General features: G+C 42.0%; 2 protein-coding genes across 6 annotated transcripts in view; one reads left to right on the forward strand and one right to left on the reverse strand.

Moving 5' to 3' along the window:
* Nucleotides 1-19695, forward strand: part of PFKFB2 (6-phosphofructo-2-kinase/fructose-2,6-biphosphatase 2) — a 49629-nt gene that overhangs the window by 9292 nt on the left and 20642 nt on the right. For 2 of the 5 annotated variants that reach the window (XM_011937678.1, XM_011937653.1), the window contains exons 1-2: nucleotides 11914-12032; nucleotides 13362-13463. In XM_011937678.1, coding sequence (XP_011793068.1) covers nucleotides 13379-13463 — 85 coding nt within the window. In that variant the 5' untranslated portion in view covers nucleotides 11914-12032; nucleotides 13362-13378. Of the gene's footprint in view, nucleotides 1-1028; nucleotides 1073-8165; nucleotides 8320-11913; nucleotides 12033-13360; nucleotides 13464-19544; nucleotides 19654-19695 lie in introns of those variants that run through there. The other 3 variants (XM_011937685.1, XM_011937669.1, XM_011937661.1) reach the window with 3 other exon arrangements.
* Nucleotides 2681-9910, reverse strand: YOD1 (YOD1 deubiquitinase). The gene is made up of 2 exons (XM_011937697.1): nucleotides 9396-9910; nucleotides 2681-8425 (listed from the first exon to the last, which is right to left on the reverse strand). The coding sequence occupies exons 1-2, from the start codon at nucleotides 9736-9738 to the stop codon at nucleotides 7722-7724; spliced, it is 1047 nt and encodes a 348-aa protein (XP_011793087.1). The 5' UTR covers nucleotides 9739-9910; the 3' UTR covers nucleotides 2681-7721.

Genomic DNA, 19695 nt, shown 5'->3' on the forward strand with positions numbered 1-19695 from the left:
GGATGGTCTCGATCTTCTGACCTTGTGATCCAGCCTCCCAAAGAGCTGGGATTACAGGCGTGAGACACCGTGCCCGGCCAGATTTTTTTTGTTGTTTATACTTTAAGTTCTGGGATACATGTGCAGGACGTGCAGTTTTGTTACATAGGTATGCATGTGCCATGGTGGTTTGCTGCACCTATCAACCCATCATCCACATTAGTTATTTCTCCTAATGCTATCCCTTCCCTTACACCCCACCCCCTGACAGGCCCCGGTGTGTGATGTTCCCCTTCCTGTGCCCATATGTTCTCATTGTTCAACTCCCAATTATGAGTGAGAACACATGGTGTTTGGTTTTCTGTTCTTGTGTTAGTTTGCTAAGAATGATGGTTTCCAGCTTCATCCATGTCCCTGCAAAGGACATGAACTCATTCTTTTTTATGGCTGCATAGTATTCCATGGTGTACATGTGCCACATTTCTTTATCCACTCTATCATTGATGGGCATTTGGGTTGGTTCCAAGTCTTTGCTATTGTGAATAGTGCTGCAATAAACGTGTGTGCATGTGTCTTTAGAGTAGAATGATTTAAATCCTTTTGGTATATACCCAGTAATGGGATTGCTGGTCAAATGGTATTTCTAGTTCTAGATCCTTGAGGAATTGCCACACTGTCTTCCACAATGGTTGAACTAATTTACACTCCCACCAACAATGTAAAACGTCCCTATTTCCCCACATGCTCCCCAAGATCTGTAAAACAGATTTTTTTTTTTAAGATGATAGGGACCTAATGACTTCTAGCACTATTCCTCATTATGTAAAAGACTACCTCCATTACTAATTTTTTTTATATTATAGCTTCCCTTTTCATTCTTGTTAGGTTTTCAACGTAAGTTTATTTTACAACAATATCCATCCTTTTTCAGTCTGAGTTCTTTCCTCTAGGACCTCAGAGAATAAATCTAATTCATCTTTTATACATTTCCCAAAATTTGAAGTTAGCTATCATGTCAATCTCTTTTTCTTCCCCCCTCATTTCTTCAGCCTCCACGATGGCCATCAAACCTGGTTTTCACCACATTTTACAGGTAAAACCCACATCCAAACCTCCAATGCAACATGACCAACATTAAGACTATTGTGGCTGGGCACGGTGGCTCACACCTGTAATTCCAGCACTTTGGGAGGCCGAGGCGGGCGGTTCACGAGGTCTGGAGATCAAGACCATCCTGGCTAACATGGTGAAACCCCGTCTCTACTAAAAATACAAAAAATTAGCTGGGTGTGGTGGCAGGCGCCTGTAGTCCCAGCGACTTGGGAGGCTGAGGATGGAAAATGGTGTGAACCCAGGAGGTGGAGCTTGCAGTGAGCCAAGATCGCCCCACAGCACTCCAGCCTGCGCGACACAGCAACACTCTGTCTCAAAAAAAAAAAAAAAAAAAAAGACTGTTGCTTCCTTTTCACTGCTCTTTCAAGTACTAAGATGTAGCTGTTTTTGCAACCTAAGCCATAGCACTCTATTGGGATCAGAATTAGAATTAAGTACCATTGCTACAACTTTTGTCAAAACAACTATAAAGCCAGGTTTTCCCTCATGCTGAATTCACATAATGGATTGTTTAGAACTCAAGGGCAGGACTTCACATTTAGGAATATTCAATGTTAGGCGTTTTCGGCTTGTTGAGATTTTTGAATTGTCATTCATTGTTCTATAAGCCTTTTCTGGATTTACATTATGTGTACATTTAATGACTATAAGTGGTGAGTGAAAATGAATTGCATGAGGCTAAGGACATAAAACTGGTATAAGCCATAAGAGATCTCTTGCAAGTTGATTAATGGTTCACTTAAACAACCATAGTGATAGGCACGATTCCGAAACTTTTTTTTAAATCATGCATTAGTATCGCCTGGGGACTTACTAAAATTGATTGTTGGGTTTCACCAATTTCTGATTTCCTTCTGAGCATTTGCATTTTTAACAAGTTTCCAGGTAATGTGATGACCAACTTTGAGAAGCATTGCTTTATGGGCACAATTAATTATTCAATAAGCTTCCATCACACAACCCGAGCAATTCTTTATGAACCTTGTAATGTGAGGTTTGGCTTGACTTATTCTTATGTTGGATGTATGCTGACCCCCAGAGATATATTTTATGTGGCTGTACAATTTGATTAGATATTATCAGTTCCACTTCCTTAATTTTTGAGCTTTCAATGAGAAAGAATGGGTAAGTAGTTTAGTTTAGGTAGGGAACCTGAACTCTGGCCAATTCTAATAGCCACAGTGTTGCTTCAAATACATGTTTAAATGTTGACACTACCAAAGATGAAATAAACCCTCCCATAGTGATGTTGCTATTTTCAAACAGATCTAAGTTCACAAAGATTGCAGTCTATTATAAAAGAAATATTAAGCCTTTCCACATTGACAATTTGTCAGCAACAAATATTGAATTACAACTTGCAGGATTTGATTTAGAAAAAAATTTGGTCAATGAATGGGAATTTCAAATGCCTTTCGGTGTTAAGGAGAAATACCTTAGTTTCTCCTATTTCATTCACTGAGTCTGCCTAAATGGTGATATTTGGCAGATTTTGGTAAAGATGCGGTAAGCTTTTGATAATATGTATATTGAGTAAAATAGCTGTTCACTGGCCCTCTGCCCTGATCCCAAAATAAACTCAAACAACAATGTTTTCACTTCATTTATTCCTTTGAAACAAGTCACTTAATACAGCATTTAGATATTCAAAGTCATACACCTCATAAATAAAATCAATGCATCTTAATGACAATGGCAAAATCACATAAGAGTTGTAGAAAATGAAGTTAGACATCTTCCAGGTAGCAGCAGTGCATTACTTCAAAAAATGCTGGCAAATAGGCAAAACATTTTTAAAACAAGAAAACACTGTCCATCTTAAGAAAAAATATTTTCTTATGCTGTTTTGCCCATCCCTATTTTTTCAAGTCATATTCTAAAGCTCCAATTTGACAGTCTTGTGGTTTTATTTTTGCATCAGGAACCTGTCTCTACTGAATTAATACAGAAACTATAGGAATATTGTTGTTCTCTAACCCTTTTCACAAGCTATTCATATTCATTCTGTAATCAGGCTGAATTTAAATTTTTTTCAAGGAAAAATACTACTCTGCTAAGTACATATTTCCTGTAAACAGCTGGAGTCCTGAATGGCACCAATGTGACTGGAAAACTGACAAAAATTAGGTCCCCTGGTCCTTTAAGTAACTTACAGGCTAATTACACAGCCTATACCAGTTTATAAAGTAGACTCGTAATCACAGTAGAAATTCTGAGCCTAAGATTATCCTTTCTGTTTACCTACAACTTAATCAAATTATATCTTCACTATTCCTAAACTCCTGTATATTGGTTAGTACTTTTAAAAACATAAGTATAAAAGGGCATCATGGCAAAATGCTTATAATTCATGGTTTCATACTTTAATGACAAGCTTTTTCACCTATGGCCATGCTACATTCTATGATAAGAAATGGGGAAGAAGGGTTGAGTTGACACAAAGGCATTGCTTTAAAAATGTTTGGAAAAGCATAATTCATGACTAGGAATGCATCCATTTGACAATCTCTTCTTTTTCAGTGGTACTTTGTCCTGTTGGCCCTTTTCTCCCTTCACTCTACCATGAGGGGGTTACCAACCTCGTTTAAATGTATGTGAATCAAGACCTAAATCAGCACCCTACAATTCAACATCAATAATAATTTTAAGTCAAATATTCAAAGCACTGTAAGCAAAATGCTAGCTAATTTTGAGAAAAATAAACACTCTCCCACACCAGGGACATTTCATATTCTTTTTATGTTGAATGACATGTGCTGAAATACTGTTAACACTTCATAACAAAACAGCTTTAGTTAATAAACTAGCTTATTCAAATTGAGTGTTTCACTTTGGACTTAAAATGATGCCACTTGTATACGACACTTTTAAGGCCTCTGACTCAAAAATCAGTTTCCTTAAAATAAGTCTGCTTGGAAACAAACAAGTTTCAAGGATCAAATCTTTCAGAAATTATCAGTCATCTTTGCACTACAAGGACAATTTTGAATACTGCATTGTACAATGAATACAAGATATTCACATTATAATAATAACATTTTTAATGCTAGAGCACAGACCATGCTAATAGTTACTGAAATTGAGTTCTACTGTTACCAAAACACCAGAATGTTGTGCCATTAGATACACTCTATACTGATGGCAATCTTTGATTAAGAAGAGCTGATGGATAGTAGCTCAAGAACTGTACTTTAATGTCCTTAATTAGATCCCTAGAGGGCCAACATGTAAACTTTTATTCCATATTTTTTTTAAAGTGCTGCAAACAAATTAAATGTGTCTCAACACATGAAAGAACGTAATTCTTAGTATGTTTAGGAAGGTCACCTGATCTGTCAAAAAAAAAAAAAAAATCGCTCTGTTGCTTAATCTTGCATACTTCCCATTCCATTTTCTTCCAAAAAGATGTAAGAAAACTATGTTTAGCTTAGGGCAACTTGCAACACCCACGTTTTAATCCCTACACAGAAGGAATAAACTGGAGAAGCAAGTTAGGCATAGGCATTTAGGGACACAAATTAGATAGACAACATGTTAGTTAATTCCTGATCATTATTTTGCTGGGACTTCATGGAATAATCAAGTGGCATGACTATATTAGTTGTTAAAAACAGGGGCAAACTGACCAGCAGTCAAGCTTCAAGGGTACTACCTGACTATGCTAATTTCATAGGAAACAATGAAGAAATCAACCACAAACCATTAGCAAAAGATATAACACACTAATGTCTTCGCTTGGCTAACACATCACAAAATTCCCAGGTATATTCAATTTTAGCTTCTGAAATCACTTTACTCAGGAGTGAATCTTCACAGCACTACACCTGACCTTTAATCCAAAGAAGAGTAAAAGAAAGGAAGAAGGGTGGGGTGGGAAAGTGAGGTCTTTATTCACTTTGCCACTGATATAAACTGTCCTCATTTTAATTAAAAAAAAAAATTCCTCTATGGCAGGCAAAAACTGAATGAATAGGAAGAAGGATTTCACTCTGCTCTAGTACAAAACTTAAAGACATTTAATCCTCCTGAAAGTTATAAGTCCACAGACTTTCGAAATTCCCAAGATGAGAATTTACTCCCTTTAATAACTGATTTCAAGAGTTTAATAAGCACAGTAAAAAATGAAAAAACAAACAACGACAAAAAACCCCTGTAAATTCTGTGAGGTTTTAAAGCTTGAGTTTAGAATGAGCAAAGGTTTAGGTTTTTAATCCTCAATAACTAAATCAGATGGTCCGCAAATAAAGCTTCATCTTGAATTTTCCATGATCAGAACACTAAAGTACTAGTGCTAAATTTCAGCAGATTAAAGTCATTTTTGAAAGGAATTTGACAGAGTATCTGTGTCCAACTGGTAAATGGACAACTTATATAACAGATAAAATAGAATGAAATAAGATCCCCTGAATAAATATTTGACACTTAATATGTAAACAAAGCACTTACAATGAAGGGGTTTAATTTTCCTTTCCATTTGTTAAATTTACCCACTGTAGAAAATATATACTGAATTTTAAAGTGACAGAAACTTATGTTGGAACATATCAAAACATACGACAGAAACATATCAAAACATGCCTGGCACAGTATAAATTACTCAATAAATATTTGTTGCATGAATAAACTTCTACATCTAAAGCTGCAGTAAGCAAATGTCAACTTTGTCTCCTGAAGTAGCAAAGAAAGGAAGGTAAGCTTTCTGAGTAACGATGCATAAAGCTCAATTTGATAATTGTTATCTAGTGGTATATTCTTAATTTACAGTTTTAAATTTAATATTTTCTGGGAGAAATAAAAGATACAAAACCAAAACCATCCAGACCAGATGAGAGTCAGGTGTGGAGAGATTTTCAATCCTATTAATTTGAACATATTATGATTGCTAAACATTAAGTATCATAAGTTCATCAGTGCTATTTTTAAGGCTCAGTAAAATAGAAAACTAAACACTTTTAAGTTATACTGACCATAACAGCTTATATTGTCTAAAATGACTATGCACACAAAAGGTACTCAAGAAATGTCATCTGACAATTTCAAACATACTTTGTGAATTGTCCCTTAAAAGTACTTTTCTCCTATATTGTTCAAATGTTCCTTAATTTTATATGGCCACCTTCACCAAGTGAAAGTGCTAAAAGTAAATGTTAATTTTAAAACATTTGCTAGGAAGATATGCTGAAAAAGATCCAAGTGCTTTAAAGTATACCACTGATATTTCTAAGTGAGATACTTAATAAAAAATGAGACCAAAATAACAAAACTTCACAACATTAAGCCTCTTCACATTATGTGAGATAATACATAACAAATTATAATTTAGCATCCCTGATCAGAATAATTAAGAGGTAGAAAACTTTATCTGGAAGATCTTGTAGTGAAGCTAAGTTTTAGAGGGTGTGCCTTGCGGATGAGTCCACGAAGCAAATGGCTACACATCTAGTATTAGGAAGAAGCAGAATTCTGAGAAAGCTGCATAAGGCAAGGATTTACAATTTTTCCTATTTTGGAAGTGAAACAAATTCATTCAACAGTATTACTCCAATTACTTTAAAACTTCAAAAATCAAAGTAAAAGATTGCAGATAAGCAAAGTGCTAATTTGCAGAAATGTGAAATTATTTAAAATAACTTTAGTGGAGGGATAAGGCTAGCACAAAAGCAAACGCTGTTTAGGTGTGCAAAAAATCTTACAAAAACCAACCCAAAGCAGAGCATTATTACTTGAAAAAATTTTTTGGAGGAAGTGCTCTTAACAAAAAGCTGAGAAAATTAAATCCCCCCAGACAAATCTTTATGCAAATGAAGAAAAAACTGAGGACTCAAATTTCAAGGAATTTCCAATTTAAAAAAATACCCTGCTTAACTTTAAAATGTTATCCAATGTGACAAAGACCAGTACATGAATTGCATTAAAACACGAGGCCAACGGTCTTTTAAAGCTTCAGGAAGCTGCTCAGGCACCTTTTCCCTCATACATTCTACTTTTTATACACTAGAGATCTTAAACAGGGCACAATCAGTTCCTGTCCTGTGATAACATTCTCAAGGATGAGACTCATCCCTGTAAAAATTGCTTGTGATGTACTTATCAGTGGTTAAGCACACATTTATAAAGTTTACCAAATTGCAATATAAAATCAGTTTGGACAATTCTGAGTATCTTCATTTGATGAATCAATTCCTAATTTAGAAACTTAACTCATTCAGAGTTTTTAAAAAGACTCAGTTACTGGAGACACTGTGGTAAATGTCCAGTGGACTCACAGGAGGCCTTCCACATTACCCAAAATGTGATGCTTTCTTCTACAAGTTAAAGCTGCTGGGTGCTAGTTTATAATACTCAATCTCAATCTTCAGGTCAGTGTCAGTAGGTGGCAAGGATCACCTATTCTGTCACTCCAGCAGAAAGAGGCATGTATGTACAGTTTACCACTGTAGACACACATCTGTAAACTTGCACACTAATTTTAATCTTAACAAGGAATTTCAGTGTCTTAGTGGTTTTAAGTCAAAAGGATGGTTCAAGCATTGTGTCCTTTGTTCTTTAGGGTTACGACAGCTTATTGGAAAACCCAGAGCCTTCTGGATCTGTGAGGTAGTAGACTTCAACCCTCATTCATGCATAGATCACACTTCTCCAAAGTTGGTATGGCCTGTCTCCTTGGCATGTTCCCTTGCTTCTGCTTGTCCAGTTAATCCTTTCTGACATACCATGCATCTCAGGGTGAAGCGGTTGACATCAGTAAACTGTCTCCTTCTTCTAGCTTCATCTGCTAATTCCAGTGCTTGTACAAGAACAATATCATCATTAGAGGAGAAAATGGTCAGAGGAGGTGTATCTGGATCAGGGAAGTTACGCTGAAGTGGATCATAGTGGATGCCATCATAAATAAGCAGAACCCTTTTGGTATATCCTGCATCTTCCCCAAAACGATCAATTCTTACCGTCTGTGTATCCACTACACATATTTCACATTGGTAAAACTTGGACAAAATCGATATCTCTATTGCTCCTCCCCAAGTGTCATCCCTTTTGATCCAGTCACAGTACTCTTGATTTGTTTTTCCCAGTATTGCCTCACTATAGAAGTCCGGATCGCTTGCTACAATTTGTGCTATGAGGCGTCTCATCTCAGGGGCACAAGCTGGATTCAAGACTCCTCCTTCGACGACATAGTACACACTGGTAAAGAGGCAAGAATTGTCTGCTGGGACCACGGTTCTGGTAAGCACAGGCAAAGTTTCCCTGACGTAACTAGAAGCACCACGTTTAGTAAATGCAGGTGAACTTTTCGGCCTGGTTTGGTCTTCTTCAACGATCAGCATGTCACCTGTTAAAAATAAAACAAATCCCGATCTGCAGAGAAATTACAGAAGAAACCGAGTGTTCACTAGCCAAGTCTGTAAATTGCAAACTGAAGGACTTAAAGCATAAACTGGGGTTACTAAAGAGAATACAGCTTTGCAAATAAGTTACCAGTAACCATGTTTGTTCACTGAATTTTCATAAAGATGAAAAAAGAACAAAGAACAAAAACACTTCAGGTTGCATCCCAATTTAGTGAAGGGGTCTGGAGTAAACAACTTTAAGCTTACCTAAAAAGATACATTTCAAAAACAAAATTTCCTTTCCTTATACAGTATTTTACAGAAGGTGCTCACTACAGAGTAGGCCGCTAGGGGGGTCTCCTTCTCCGGGAACTTATCTACTCTATTGAGTGTTTACAGCGTCCTTGATACAGCAACTGAAAGCTTTTAATTATAAACACTGATGTTCAAGTTTTGATATGGCACAAAAATAACTGCTACTGGTTAGAAATTGGAAGGGCTTTCAGTGGGTGTTTAAAAGCTGACTCGAAAATGAGTATGCTTGTCAAACGAAGTATCTATGAAGGGGATTGCAAAAATGAACCAAGAAAAAAAAAAATCCTGCATCCTTGAGATCTCATCGATGATACAGGGAAAAAGAGACATAAGGAAAAAATAGGCCCTACTTCTTCATATTTTTGTGGACGCCGACGGAAAACAAAATGGGATAGTTTCAAAGCCGACCAGAAAGCGGACTGGGGAAGGGGGACTTCAAGGCTTTGGGTTCCCTTTCAACCCTGTGTCAAGACAAGGAGTTGCTAGACACTTGCCCCGGCCCCCGTCAGAGTTCTCTGTTCTTTGATCTATCCTCGCCCCTGGCCTCCAAGTCCCCCGCCGACCCACAGCCACCTTGCCTTGACTGGTGTTCTATTCTCTCTCACGCCCCTCTCCGTCCTCCCGGGACTTTCCCTGGCCCCAGCCCTGATTCCTTACCAGATTGGATGGGCAAGTCTTCCAGAATGGTATCCCCATTGCTGAGATCCAGGCACTCGGGAGGGTATCCGACGAGGATTCGCTGACCGTCGGGGGCTATCCCGGTGATGGCGGCAATTTGGCTCTGGAGTTCCCGTACCCGGGTCCGGCTGGACAGGCCCTGCAAAACATGGGTGCCGTCCTTGGCCTTGCAGCGGAGCCGCCACATCGTGTCGGTCCGGCTGCCCACAGGCCAGACACCCGCGGGACCACCTTTGGTCCCGGCAGCCGGTTGAGAGATGCCGCCGGGGTAACCAGGCGCCGGGTGGACTCCAAAATGGCGACCTTTAGCGGGGCCAAACATCGCGAGAAGTTGCGGGTGGTTACAGTTCTCGCGACGCTGCGGCGCGGCTTCTGCCTTAGTACCTTAGCAAGCGCGAACTCTTTTAAAGTGACAACTGATTTTTCCCCCACCCTCAGAACGAAGATGTAAACCTCCGTATTCCTAAAGGACAACGGGTCTTGCTACTTGTAGAGCGAGTGAGGTGCCATCCGCGTCGGTAGCATATATGCTTAAGAAAAGAGGGCGGGGGAAGGAGTTCCTTAATGAAGCTCTGGAGCTTGGAATGTGACCTTGCACTTAGTGAGGTCGGAAATTACTAAATGGGGCTTCCACGCTACACCCAGACTACATTAGGAGAAACAGAATCATAGTTCACAACGCAAACGAATGCCAGGAATGGTCAGTGAGTCAAAGGACCAGTCAAAAACAATTATACTTGTGACTAGACTCGTGGCCGCATTAAACATTGACTCATTGAGGTTCCAGGGGCCAAAGGACTGGCCTTTCTGCCTCCCTGGGACTGCTTGAAAACGTCTATTTGCCACATCAGAAAGCACAGTATGAGGTCAGCATCTGGGCCCAGGGCAGCTTCCTCATTCAGGTGGTGGCAGTGTAAGGAGGAGTCATGTAGTGCGTGTCATCAGATTCCAGTTCAGTTCCTGGGCATGCAAATATGAAGACTTCATTCCTGCCTTCATTGTAACAAGTATTCATTGCAGTTGGGAGACAGGGTGGGGTGTGAGACACATAGCCACTGAATTTCAAAGCAACGTGATAATGCTAGATTATGTGTACCTTTTCAACCGTGTGTGCCTAGAACCCAGGACTGTGAATCGCAAATAAATGTTCAACAAATACTTGCTGAAAGAATAAAGACAGAATTGTATAGACATAGAGAGGGCAACTAGAACACTCTGGGAATTGTAAAAAGCCTCAAAGAGGAGATAACTGAATTCCCAGGCGAAGGAGGAATAAAGACATTCCTGAATTTATATGTCTCTTTTCCAAGAAATCCGTACTCATTGTTCTTTATCCAGCCGGTATCTAGACAGCAAGTCCCACTTGTCTAGAGTGGGTTTATCAAGCATCAAACGGGCCCGCTGGGGCAACTATGAAAGTGTAGTTCACTTGGTCGAAACTCACCTCCACTGTAAAAGACTTTGCTTCTGAATAAATGATATGTAATGTGTCTATCTTTTCACATCTTTCATGACTCAATTTTTTTCTGCTGGTGCAATTTTCCTCCTTGGTTCTTCAAGACACTACAACAGATGATACAGCCTGAGTTGGGGGGTAGGTAGGAGGGAAGGTAGGAGCGGTTAGAAGTCCACTGGGGTGGCCGGGCGCAGTGGCTCACACCTGTAATCCCAGCACGTTGGGAGGCCGAGGCGGGTGAATCACCCGAGGTCAGAAGTTCGGGACCAGCCTCATCAAATATGGAGAAACCCTGTCTCTACTAAAAATACAAAATTAGCTGGGCGTAGTGGCGCATGCCTGTAATCCTAGCTACTCGGAGGCTGGAGAATCGCTTGAACCCGGTAGGCAAAGGTTGCGGTGAGCCAAGATCGTGCCATTTCTCTCCAGCCTGGGTAACAAGAGCAAAACTCCATCTCAAAAAAAAAAAAAAAAAAAAATCCACTGGGGTGTATGGGTGGGTCCAAGGAAGCTTCTGGTTCAACGATGAGAGTGGTTGAGTTTCTTAGGTTACAGCGTCTGACCTGTGGAGCGGGGTATGTATACACCCTAAGGCATAATTAGCTCAAGTGTTGTGGTAGTTAATTCTAGCAAAAACATCTTTAAAGCTTACGTTCCCATTTATGGATCTAATGAGGTTCTGCTGGGATTCAGGAATGAGAGCGTTAATCTTTGCAGCATTTTCTCGTCACTCAAAGGGCACACCCCCTCTCAAGGCGCCTACTGAATAGTCCACTCTCGCGAGAGTCAGAAAAGAGCCAGGCTTTTTATTAACCCCGCCCCCAGCCCTATTAGTTACCAAGCAACAATGCCACCAGGCTCCGCGGCGCTGGGAAACTCGGGTGCTTGTGATCTCTTTGGTTCGCCCTTACACCAGCCTTCCCGAGCCGGCGTAGGCGATTGCGACCCGGCCCCGCCCCCTGGGCCCTGCAGGCTCCCGATTGGTGGATGATTCTCTCCAGGTGAGGACCTACGCGCGAGGGGGCGGGGCCAGACGGGCTCACATGATTTGCCGGCTACTGTAGCGCCGGCCCCGGCCACAAGCTGTCGGCTCGGTTCGGTAGTGTTACAGGGGAGGCGCCGGGGCCAAGGCAGGGAGGGATCTTAAGAGAGATCGTAGGGTGAGCCACAGCTGCGCAGCGCCGGGTGGGGTCTAGCGGGGCGGGATCCCGGGGCTGCGTGCCCCCGGATGAAGTGCGGGGCGAGGTACTGGTCGCCCGGCATGGCAGGGAGCGCGGACATTCTGGGACCGGGAGCCACAGCCGGTGTTTGGGTTGGAGGATTTGTGTGGTCAGTGAAAGGCTCTTGAAGGCGCAGGACCTTCCGTCCTCACCAGCCCCCTGTTGTCTGAATTGGGGGCATGAGCTCAGGACTTTCCCACTCCAGTTCGAATCAGGGCTTACCCCTCTTCCCGAGGTGACCTTGGGGAAGTCATTTACCACCTCAGCTCTCCGGTGTTCTTTAGACTGAGTCCCAGGGGTAGCTAGGGAGAGGGTGCGGAGCAGGGCTTGAGAATGCACCAGAGGAGAAATGAGTGTGACGTGCTAGCTAGGGCTGTCTTGAGGTCCAGTTACTGTTTTTCCTTAAGGGAATATGTTCGAGATTTTCCCACGTCCCTCACTTTTTTCTTTTCTTTCTTTTTCATTTTTCCTTTTTCCTTTTTTTTTTTTTTTTTAACGGGGCTCCCCCCTTCCGCTAGGCTGGAGTGCAGTGGCGCGACCTTGGCTAACTGCAACTTCCGCCTCCCGAGTTCAAGCGATTCTTCTGCCTCAGCCTCCTGAGTATCTGGGACTACAGGCGCGCACCACCACGCCCGGCTAATTTTTGTATTTTTAGTAGAAACGGGGTTTTACCATGTTGGCCAGGATGGTCTCTATCTCTTGACCTCGTGATCCGCCCGCCTCAGCCTCCCAAAGTATTGGGATTACAGGAGTGAGCCACCGTGCCCAGCCTCACTGTTTTCGAAACAGCCCTACCATTAGATTGGAGTTACTTTCTTGGTGATGAACTTGGTCTATTCATAACCCACCCCACCCCAACTGCTGCCACTACTCTGCCCAGATTCTTAAAACTAGAATCTGAGGTCATGAAACCTTGAGCAGGCCACTTAATCCGATGAATCTCAAATTTCGATCTGTAAAAGGAGGAGAAATAATGGTAGCAAAATCTGTCTATTTACAAGATTATTGGAAGGACTGAAGAAGATAACGTTTGTAAATGTAGACTCATAAGTCAGCAGATAAATGTAAGGTTCTAGCGCAACTCTTTTTATAGGTGAGGAAACAGAGGGCTAGAGAAGTAGCTGCTAACTGGGAGAAACAGGACTGAACTTGACTCTTGGCCCCGGGTGCTTTTACTTATACCACACCGATCCAATGCACTGAGTTTTTTTTTAAGTTATGTCTTCCTTCTTCCCCTTCCCTTTTTTACATTCTACTTCTCTCTTTCAGACATCTGAAGAGCTACCATGTCTGGGGCATCTGTCTCAGAACAGAACAACAACAGCTATGAAACCAAAACCCCAAATCTTCGAATGTCAGAGAAGAAATGTTGTGAGTTCTGGCAGAGAGGAGGGACTGCTCTCTCTCAGCATTTTATTTTGGGAATACAGTTATAATCCTAGACTCTGCTGCTTGCTGGGAGCGATAAATAATTCTTTGACATGGAAATTTAATACAAAGTCTCCAGGGTGGAATGTCCTGTCTAAAACAAGTAGACTTAGTGAAATGTCTGTTCTTGGGGCTAGACTGCTGGTGTAGTCCAGCAGTTTCTTAATGCTTTCTTTAACTGAATCTCTGTCTCCTGGGACGTTTGCACACTGGCTTGCTGATGGAAGTTAGAACAAACATTATTGTACACACAATGAGTAAGACACAGTTGCAGGTGCAGGAATTACTTGGAGCTGGTAATGTTACCAGCTTTATCTGTTGGGCTAAATTTTGGGAGAGTGCTGCACGTTGTAGAAATTACAGATGGGAGCCAGTGCTGTTTGGCTTCATTCCTTCAGGCCTCAGGGGAATGAGCCCTGACACTTGGCTTCTCACAGTGTCTTGGGCATCTTACTTTCTCATAGGTTTAGGCTTTGTACTTTGTAAACTATTTTCCCTGTAGGTTCATTTTTTTGAGGACAGCTTTCACCTGAGTATTTCCATGCCTGTCTTTTACATAGAGACAGCAGGAGGGTTTGCGAGGAGATGAAGCATCATTTCCTGTCCCCATGCATCTGTATTTCTAAGCGTCATTATAGGCTGCATAGCTTCCCAAAAGGTCTGGGACTCTGTTCCTCATATATTTTGGGGAACTTCAAGGAATGGTAACTCTTGCCTCTGCTTCTGGATGGCACCTTTCCTGTGGAATCCTGTCAGTCAGTTCTTCTCACTTCAGTGGAGATATATGTATATATATATATAAAACCAATTAGTCAAGTCAGTTATATATGTATCAGCAGGTGGAAACAGTCGACCAGCATGAGACCAGGAATCATCTCATGTTCAAAGCTTTTCCTAGAGCCTCGACCTTGATGTCATGCCCTTGTCCGTTTTATGATTGACAATGATAATCTCTCTTCACCTAGCACCCATGGAGCCTGCTGGACAGAAGCAGCTGGCTGGATGTGATACTGGGGTTGGCAGAGTTAGGGTCTACAATTAGGGTCTCTTTTCTCTGCCAGGTCAAGAAGCCAGGTGCTAAGGGCAGAGTACCCCATGAGAGATAACTAGTATAGCATGATGTTTGAGTGTAGCCTCTGGAGTCAGACTGCCTGAGTTTGAATCCTGGGTTTATGACTTCTTAGCTCTTGAACAAGTTGCTTATCCTCTCCATGCCTCAGTTTACTCCTTTTAAAAGTGGGGATACTAACAGTATCTTCCCCAAGAGTGATGTGAGGATTAAATGACTAAATGTAGGAAGGCACTCAGAAGAGTGTTGAGCATATAGCCAATATGTGCTATTTTTCACAGGTGACTCAATCTGCCTGTTGTATTTATTCCTGAAATGTTTATATTGAATCATACTCAAATGCTGTATTGGAAGCTCACTATTTAAAAGAGACCTGTGAAGAATTAGTTTTTCAGTAAACAATGTTTTCTTCTTTTGTTTGACAATATTGTCATTTGGGGATCTGGGATGCACCCCTTACAGGGAGGTACCCTCGTGTTACTAGGGTGCTTGATCCAAAAGAGAGCTGGGGCTGGGGGTCAGAATCGATAATTGTATCAGTCCTTCTAATTTGCTTTTTTCTCCATGGTAGGAATCTCTTCTACCTGCTTTCCTAACTCTTTGTAGTTCATCTGCCTTGAGGGCTTTCAATTAGTCAAGGAAGCAGTAATCCCTGGTTTCTTTCCTGTCTTCTAGACTCTAATTCCTGCTCTGGGCTCTGATCTCTTTTTGCAAGCTCTAGTTTCTCTAAACGCCTTTTTCTTCTCTAAGAAGAAGAAGGTATCCTAAAGCCACTGTGATTTATTTACCCCATTCTCTCCTCACGTCACAGTTGGGCCGTGAGACTGTTGCAGACATAGTCAAAGAAGAAAATCAAGTTATGAGTATATGTGTTAACTTACTTCCTTTTCCTCTGCTATGGAGCTGCACTTTGGAGCTGGTTCCCCTGGATGATTAGTGTTCACATCAGTAGCTGCTTTATTAATAGCTTAACCGTTGTCCCCTTGCTGCTCATTACACCTGTGTTGGCTAATTTTGACTCCGGGACGTGACTGGGCTTGAGGATTTCAGGGCTGAAGAATGATTTTAGGGAGCCAAAACCTCTGAAGGAGCATTACTGGGACTTCAACTGCTCTAGGGATGGGGTGAAGAGGGGCTGCTGGCCAAGATGCCTTTAAGGTGCTCAGAGGACTGGTTTCAGGGCTTATGAAAGCAGAAATGGAAGGCCCGGTGCGGTGACTCACACCTGTAATCCCAGCACTTTGGGAGGCCGAGGCGGGCGGATCATGAGGTCAGGAGATCGAGACCATCCTGGCTAACACGGTGAAACCCCATCTCTACTAAAAAATATATATATATAAAAAAATTAGCCGGGCATGGTGGCAGGGCTCCTGTAGTCCCAGCTACTCAGGAGGCTGAGGCAGGAGAATGGCGTGAACCTGGGAGGAGGAACTTGCAGTGAACCGAGATCACTGCATTCCAGCCTGGGCAACAGAGCGAGACTCCATCTCAGAAAAAAAAAATAAGTAAATAAATTTTAAAAAGCAGAAATGGAGAAATCTACATGCTTTTTTTTCTTTAAATTTTTTTTTTTTTTTGAGTAGTTCTGGAACAGATTAGTTCTTCAATGTACCTTTTCCTAAATACAAAAACAACATATGTTCATAAATTCAAATAACAGAAAGGATTTAGAAAGTGAAAAGTAAAAAACTCCTGTCTCTTCCAAGTTTGTTTCTTTTAGACATCTTATTCTGTATATCCTATTAATAAAGGTAGGTTCATATTGTTCTTTTTTTTTTTAAACAAGTTACTGTCTTGTGGACATCCTTTTAACGTTGATAAATCCAGATTTACCTCATTCTGCATTGTGTGGATATGCCAGCTTTCCACGGATAGGCATTTAAATTGTTTCCAGTTTTTCATCATCACAAAGAGTGCTGCAGTGACCATTATTACACGTACACCTTTGCACATTTGTGCCAGCAACTTTTCCTACAGAAATGATAGAAAAGATAGGCACATTGGAAGTGTTCATCAGTATTACTAATTTGCTTTCCTGAAAAGTTCTATATTGTAAGCTGTTTTCAGTATTTCAAGATATTTGATGGAAATTGGGCAGCATCAACTATAGCCATAGTGGTTAACTGAAACATCAGCTTTCTTAGTGTTTGACTGTAGTTATATGAACTTGGTTATTTCATGCCTGTCAACCGGCAGGAGATAATCAGCAGTTCTGACTTCTGATGAATAAAGATAAAATATCACTAATGAAACATGCTTTATGGGCAGCATATTTCTAAATATTAGGCCTCTTTAGAGCCAATAAAAGAAGATGACCTGGGTCCTGAAAAGGCTGGGAACCATTGCTCTCCTAGACCATCCTTCAGGATTAGAATGGAGAGCAAGTTGTGTTTACCATGAAGGTACCTTTGTCAAGTGCTGACATGAGGCACAGGAGCTGGCAGCTGGGACTGAATGGGCAGTCATGAGATCAGGAGACTGGTCAGAGCCCTGACCTTGACTGTCTATTGTGGGACCATGGGCAAAGCTCTTAATTTCTCCAGGCTTGAGTTTTTCCATTTACACGAGGGAAGTTATCAAGTCCTCATTTTTTTTTTGGTCCATCTTTTTTTTTTTTTAATTAATTAATTAATTTATTTTGAGACTGGGTTATAGACTGGCTAATTTTTGTATTTTTAGTAGAGATAGGGTTTCATCATGTTGCCAAGACTGATCTCAGACTCCTGGGTTCAGGCGAACCAACCACTGTGACCTCCCAAAGTGTGGATTACAGGCGTGAGCCACCGCGCCCGCCCACCCTCAAGTCTTCATTTTATCTAAGCAAGTTTATGTGTGGGGAACAGAAAGAGAGATCAGACTGTTATGTGTCTCTTTTCTCAGTCTCTCCTCCCATCTATGGAGAAAGGCCCACCTGATGAGAAACGCCCATACGTGTGGAGGGGTAGGCCACCCCTTCATTATGAAAGGAAAATGAGTTTAAGTTTGAGAAAAGGAGTTAAACCTGGCTTCAAGAAGGTGGAAGAGAATTTCGGGATGAAACAGTTTTCCATTGTATATCAAGAGATGGGTTACATTGTCTCTGAAATTAATCAGGTGGTAGTGGCAGGTGGTTTTGTGTTTTTAACAGGCAGGACAGAATGTTCCTACTTTTGCCAGTGTGGTAATTTGAGATAGGAAGTGTGGTTTAGTTTTGTACTCCAGAAAATGAGAAGCCCTGGTTGTAGCAGGTGTGCATAAGTGTGTTCTGGACAGAGGCGAGAGGCGCGTTGCTGGAGGGCTCTTGGGAGGTCCCAGGTGGATACAGTTTTTTTTTTGTTCTTAGCATTCTTTGTCCACATGGGTAAACAGAGAGCAGCTGGTTCTCTGGTTGCCTTCAGAGCAGCTCCCAAGTATCAGTTCATTTTAAGCTTTAGGGAGGGTAACAGGACCTTTGGGGGAAGTGCCTAATGGGCTGGAAGGTACGGACAAAGCAGGCCTAGAAGTGCAGGTAATGAGCCAAATCATGGGAGATTGAGAGCAGGTGTTGAGCTGAGCTGGTGAAAGTGAAGACTCAGGGGATTTTACTACTTAAACCTGAGACAGCTGATCCCATGCAGAGGCTATCTGCCTGTTAGGGGCCAGTGATTAGGGATTAATGCCAGCTGAGGCTTCAGGGTACCGTGTGCCTGCCTTTGAGCTCCCTATTTGAACAGAGATGAAAATCACTTATGTTGCTCCTTTACCTACCTTGGAGGGGCTCCTGCTGAGACTCAGGAATTTTCCATGTGTACAGTGGGTAAAGGACTAAAAGCCAAGCCCCTCTGACCCCAGGTCTGGGCCTCCACTTCTCCCTCCTCACCACTAGGGTCACTCTGAGTACTTCTTGCCAAACACCCTTAGGAAACTCTTTTCCTTCCGAGGTTGGTTCTCTACCGGGGCCCCTCCTCCCACTTCTCCACTGAGATCTTTCTACATTTATTTCTCAAAAAATGAAAGTTGTGTTTCCCATCCAAGTACCTCCATTTTACAGAACTGTTTCTTAATCTTACAAGGTCCCTTAGTACCAGGCAGAAGGGCAGCTGCAACTTGCAGGGCACCTTCTGGGAAGCAGTGGTGGGAAGTGGGAGGTGAAGGTGTTTCTTCCTTTTCCCCCTATCCTGTGCAGGGCTTTCCGTCATTGGAGCCGGCAGAGCCTGAGCTGTCCCAGATGACCTCAGTGTGGTTTTTGGCCCCGGGACAGTGGCCGGCAGCAGTGCAGGTCCTTCTCCCACCTCTCCTCTGCAGCAAGATGGGCCGGGAGGAGCCAGCCCCTGTGAGCAAGGTGATGAGGAACCTCTTTTTATGGAGAAAAGCTGCAAGGAAGCACAAGATCTGTGTTCTAGTGCCAGCTATACCCTTGATTCATTATGTATCCCTAGACAAGTCACCTGTCCCCTGAACATCTAGTTTGCCCTGCCTGTCCAGTGAGACTTATCTCTGCAAATGAGCATTCCTGAAGTAAGTTAATTTACTAAGTAAGGGTAGACTGAGGACTGTTAATGCTTCTCAATTGTCTTGCTTTTACATGGGCCATGGTGGCAGATTGGCCCTGATGCCCTATGTGGGCTGGCTCTACCCTGAAGCTTCCTGAGGTCTATTCAGAATCTGTATCAAGTAGGCTTTGCCAACTCAATTTCACTATGGTTTAGAAATTCTGGCTTAAAGAGGAGCTCGTGGCCTGAGTGAAAAGGCCAAAACAGCTTGAGGCAAGGCTTTTTGCAGTGGGCAAGCTAATTCTTACCCATGGTTCTGAAGGGATGAGTGGGATCCTGGAGACAGAAACTCTGTTGGACCTATTATAGGAGCCAGCTCAGTTCTGCACTGGTAGAATCTGTAAGCATTAGACTTTCCTTCACAGCTATATCATTTTTATATTTCTAGGCATTCTTACGTTAAGGATGATGTCATTATTACTTTTCTTTCTTTCTTTTGTTGAGACGAAGTCTTGCTGTGTTGCCCAGGCTGGAGTGCAGTGACGTGATCATGGCTCACTGCAACCTTGAACTCCTGAGCTCAAGCAATCCTCCTGAGTAGCTGGAACTATAGGTGTACACTCCCACATCTGGCTAAATGATATATATATTTATA

The sequence above is a fragment of the Colobus angolensis genome, unplaced genomic scaffold (genome assembly GCF_000951035.1).
Source record: "Colobus angolensis palliatus isolate OR3802 unplaced genomic scaffold, Cang.pa_1.0 Scaffold100, whole genome shotgun sequence".
Taxonomy (NCBI): domain Eukaryota; kingdom Metazoa; phylum Chordata; class Mammalia; order Primates; family Cercopithecidae; genus Colobus; species Colobus angolensis.

What these genes read in the sequence shown, in the direction of transcription:
- YOD1 (XM_011937697.1), bottom strand. Translation starts at nt 9,738, where the DNA reads ATGTTTGGCCCCGCTAAAGGTCGCCATTTTGGAGTCCACCCGGCGCCT. An exon ending in AGACTTGCCCATCCAATCTG is followed by an intron (nt 8,426 to 9,395) that starts GTAAGGAATCAG and finishes TATTTTTAACAG; the next exon opens with GTGACATGCTGATCGTTGAA.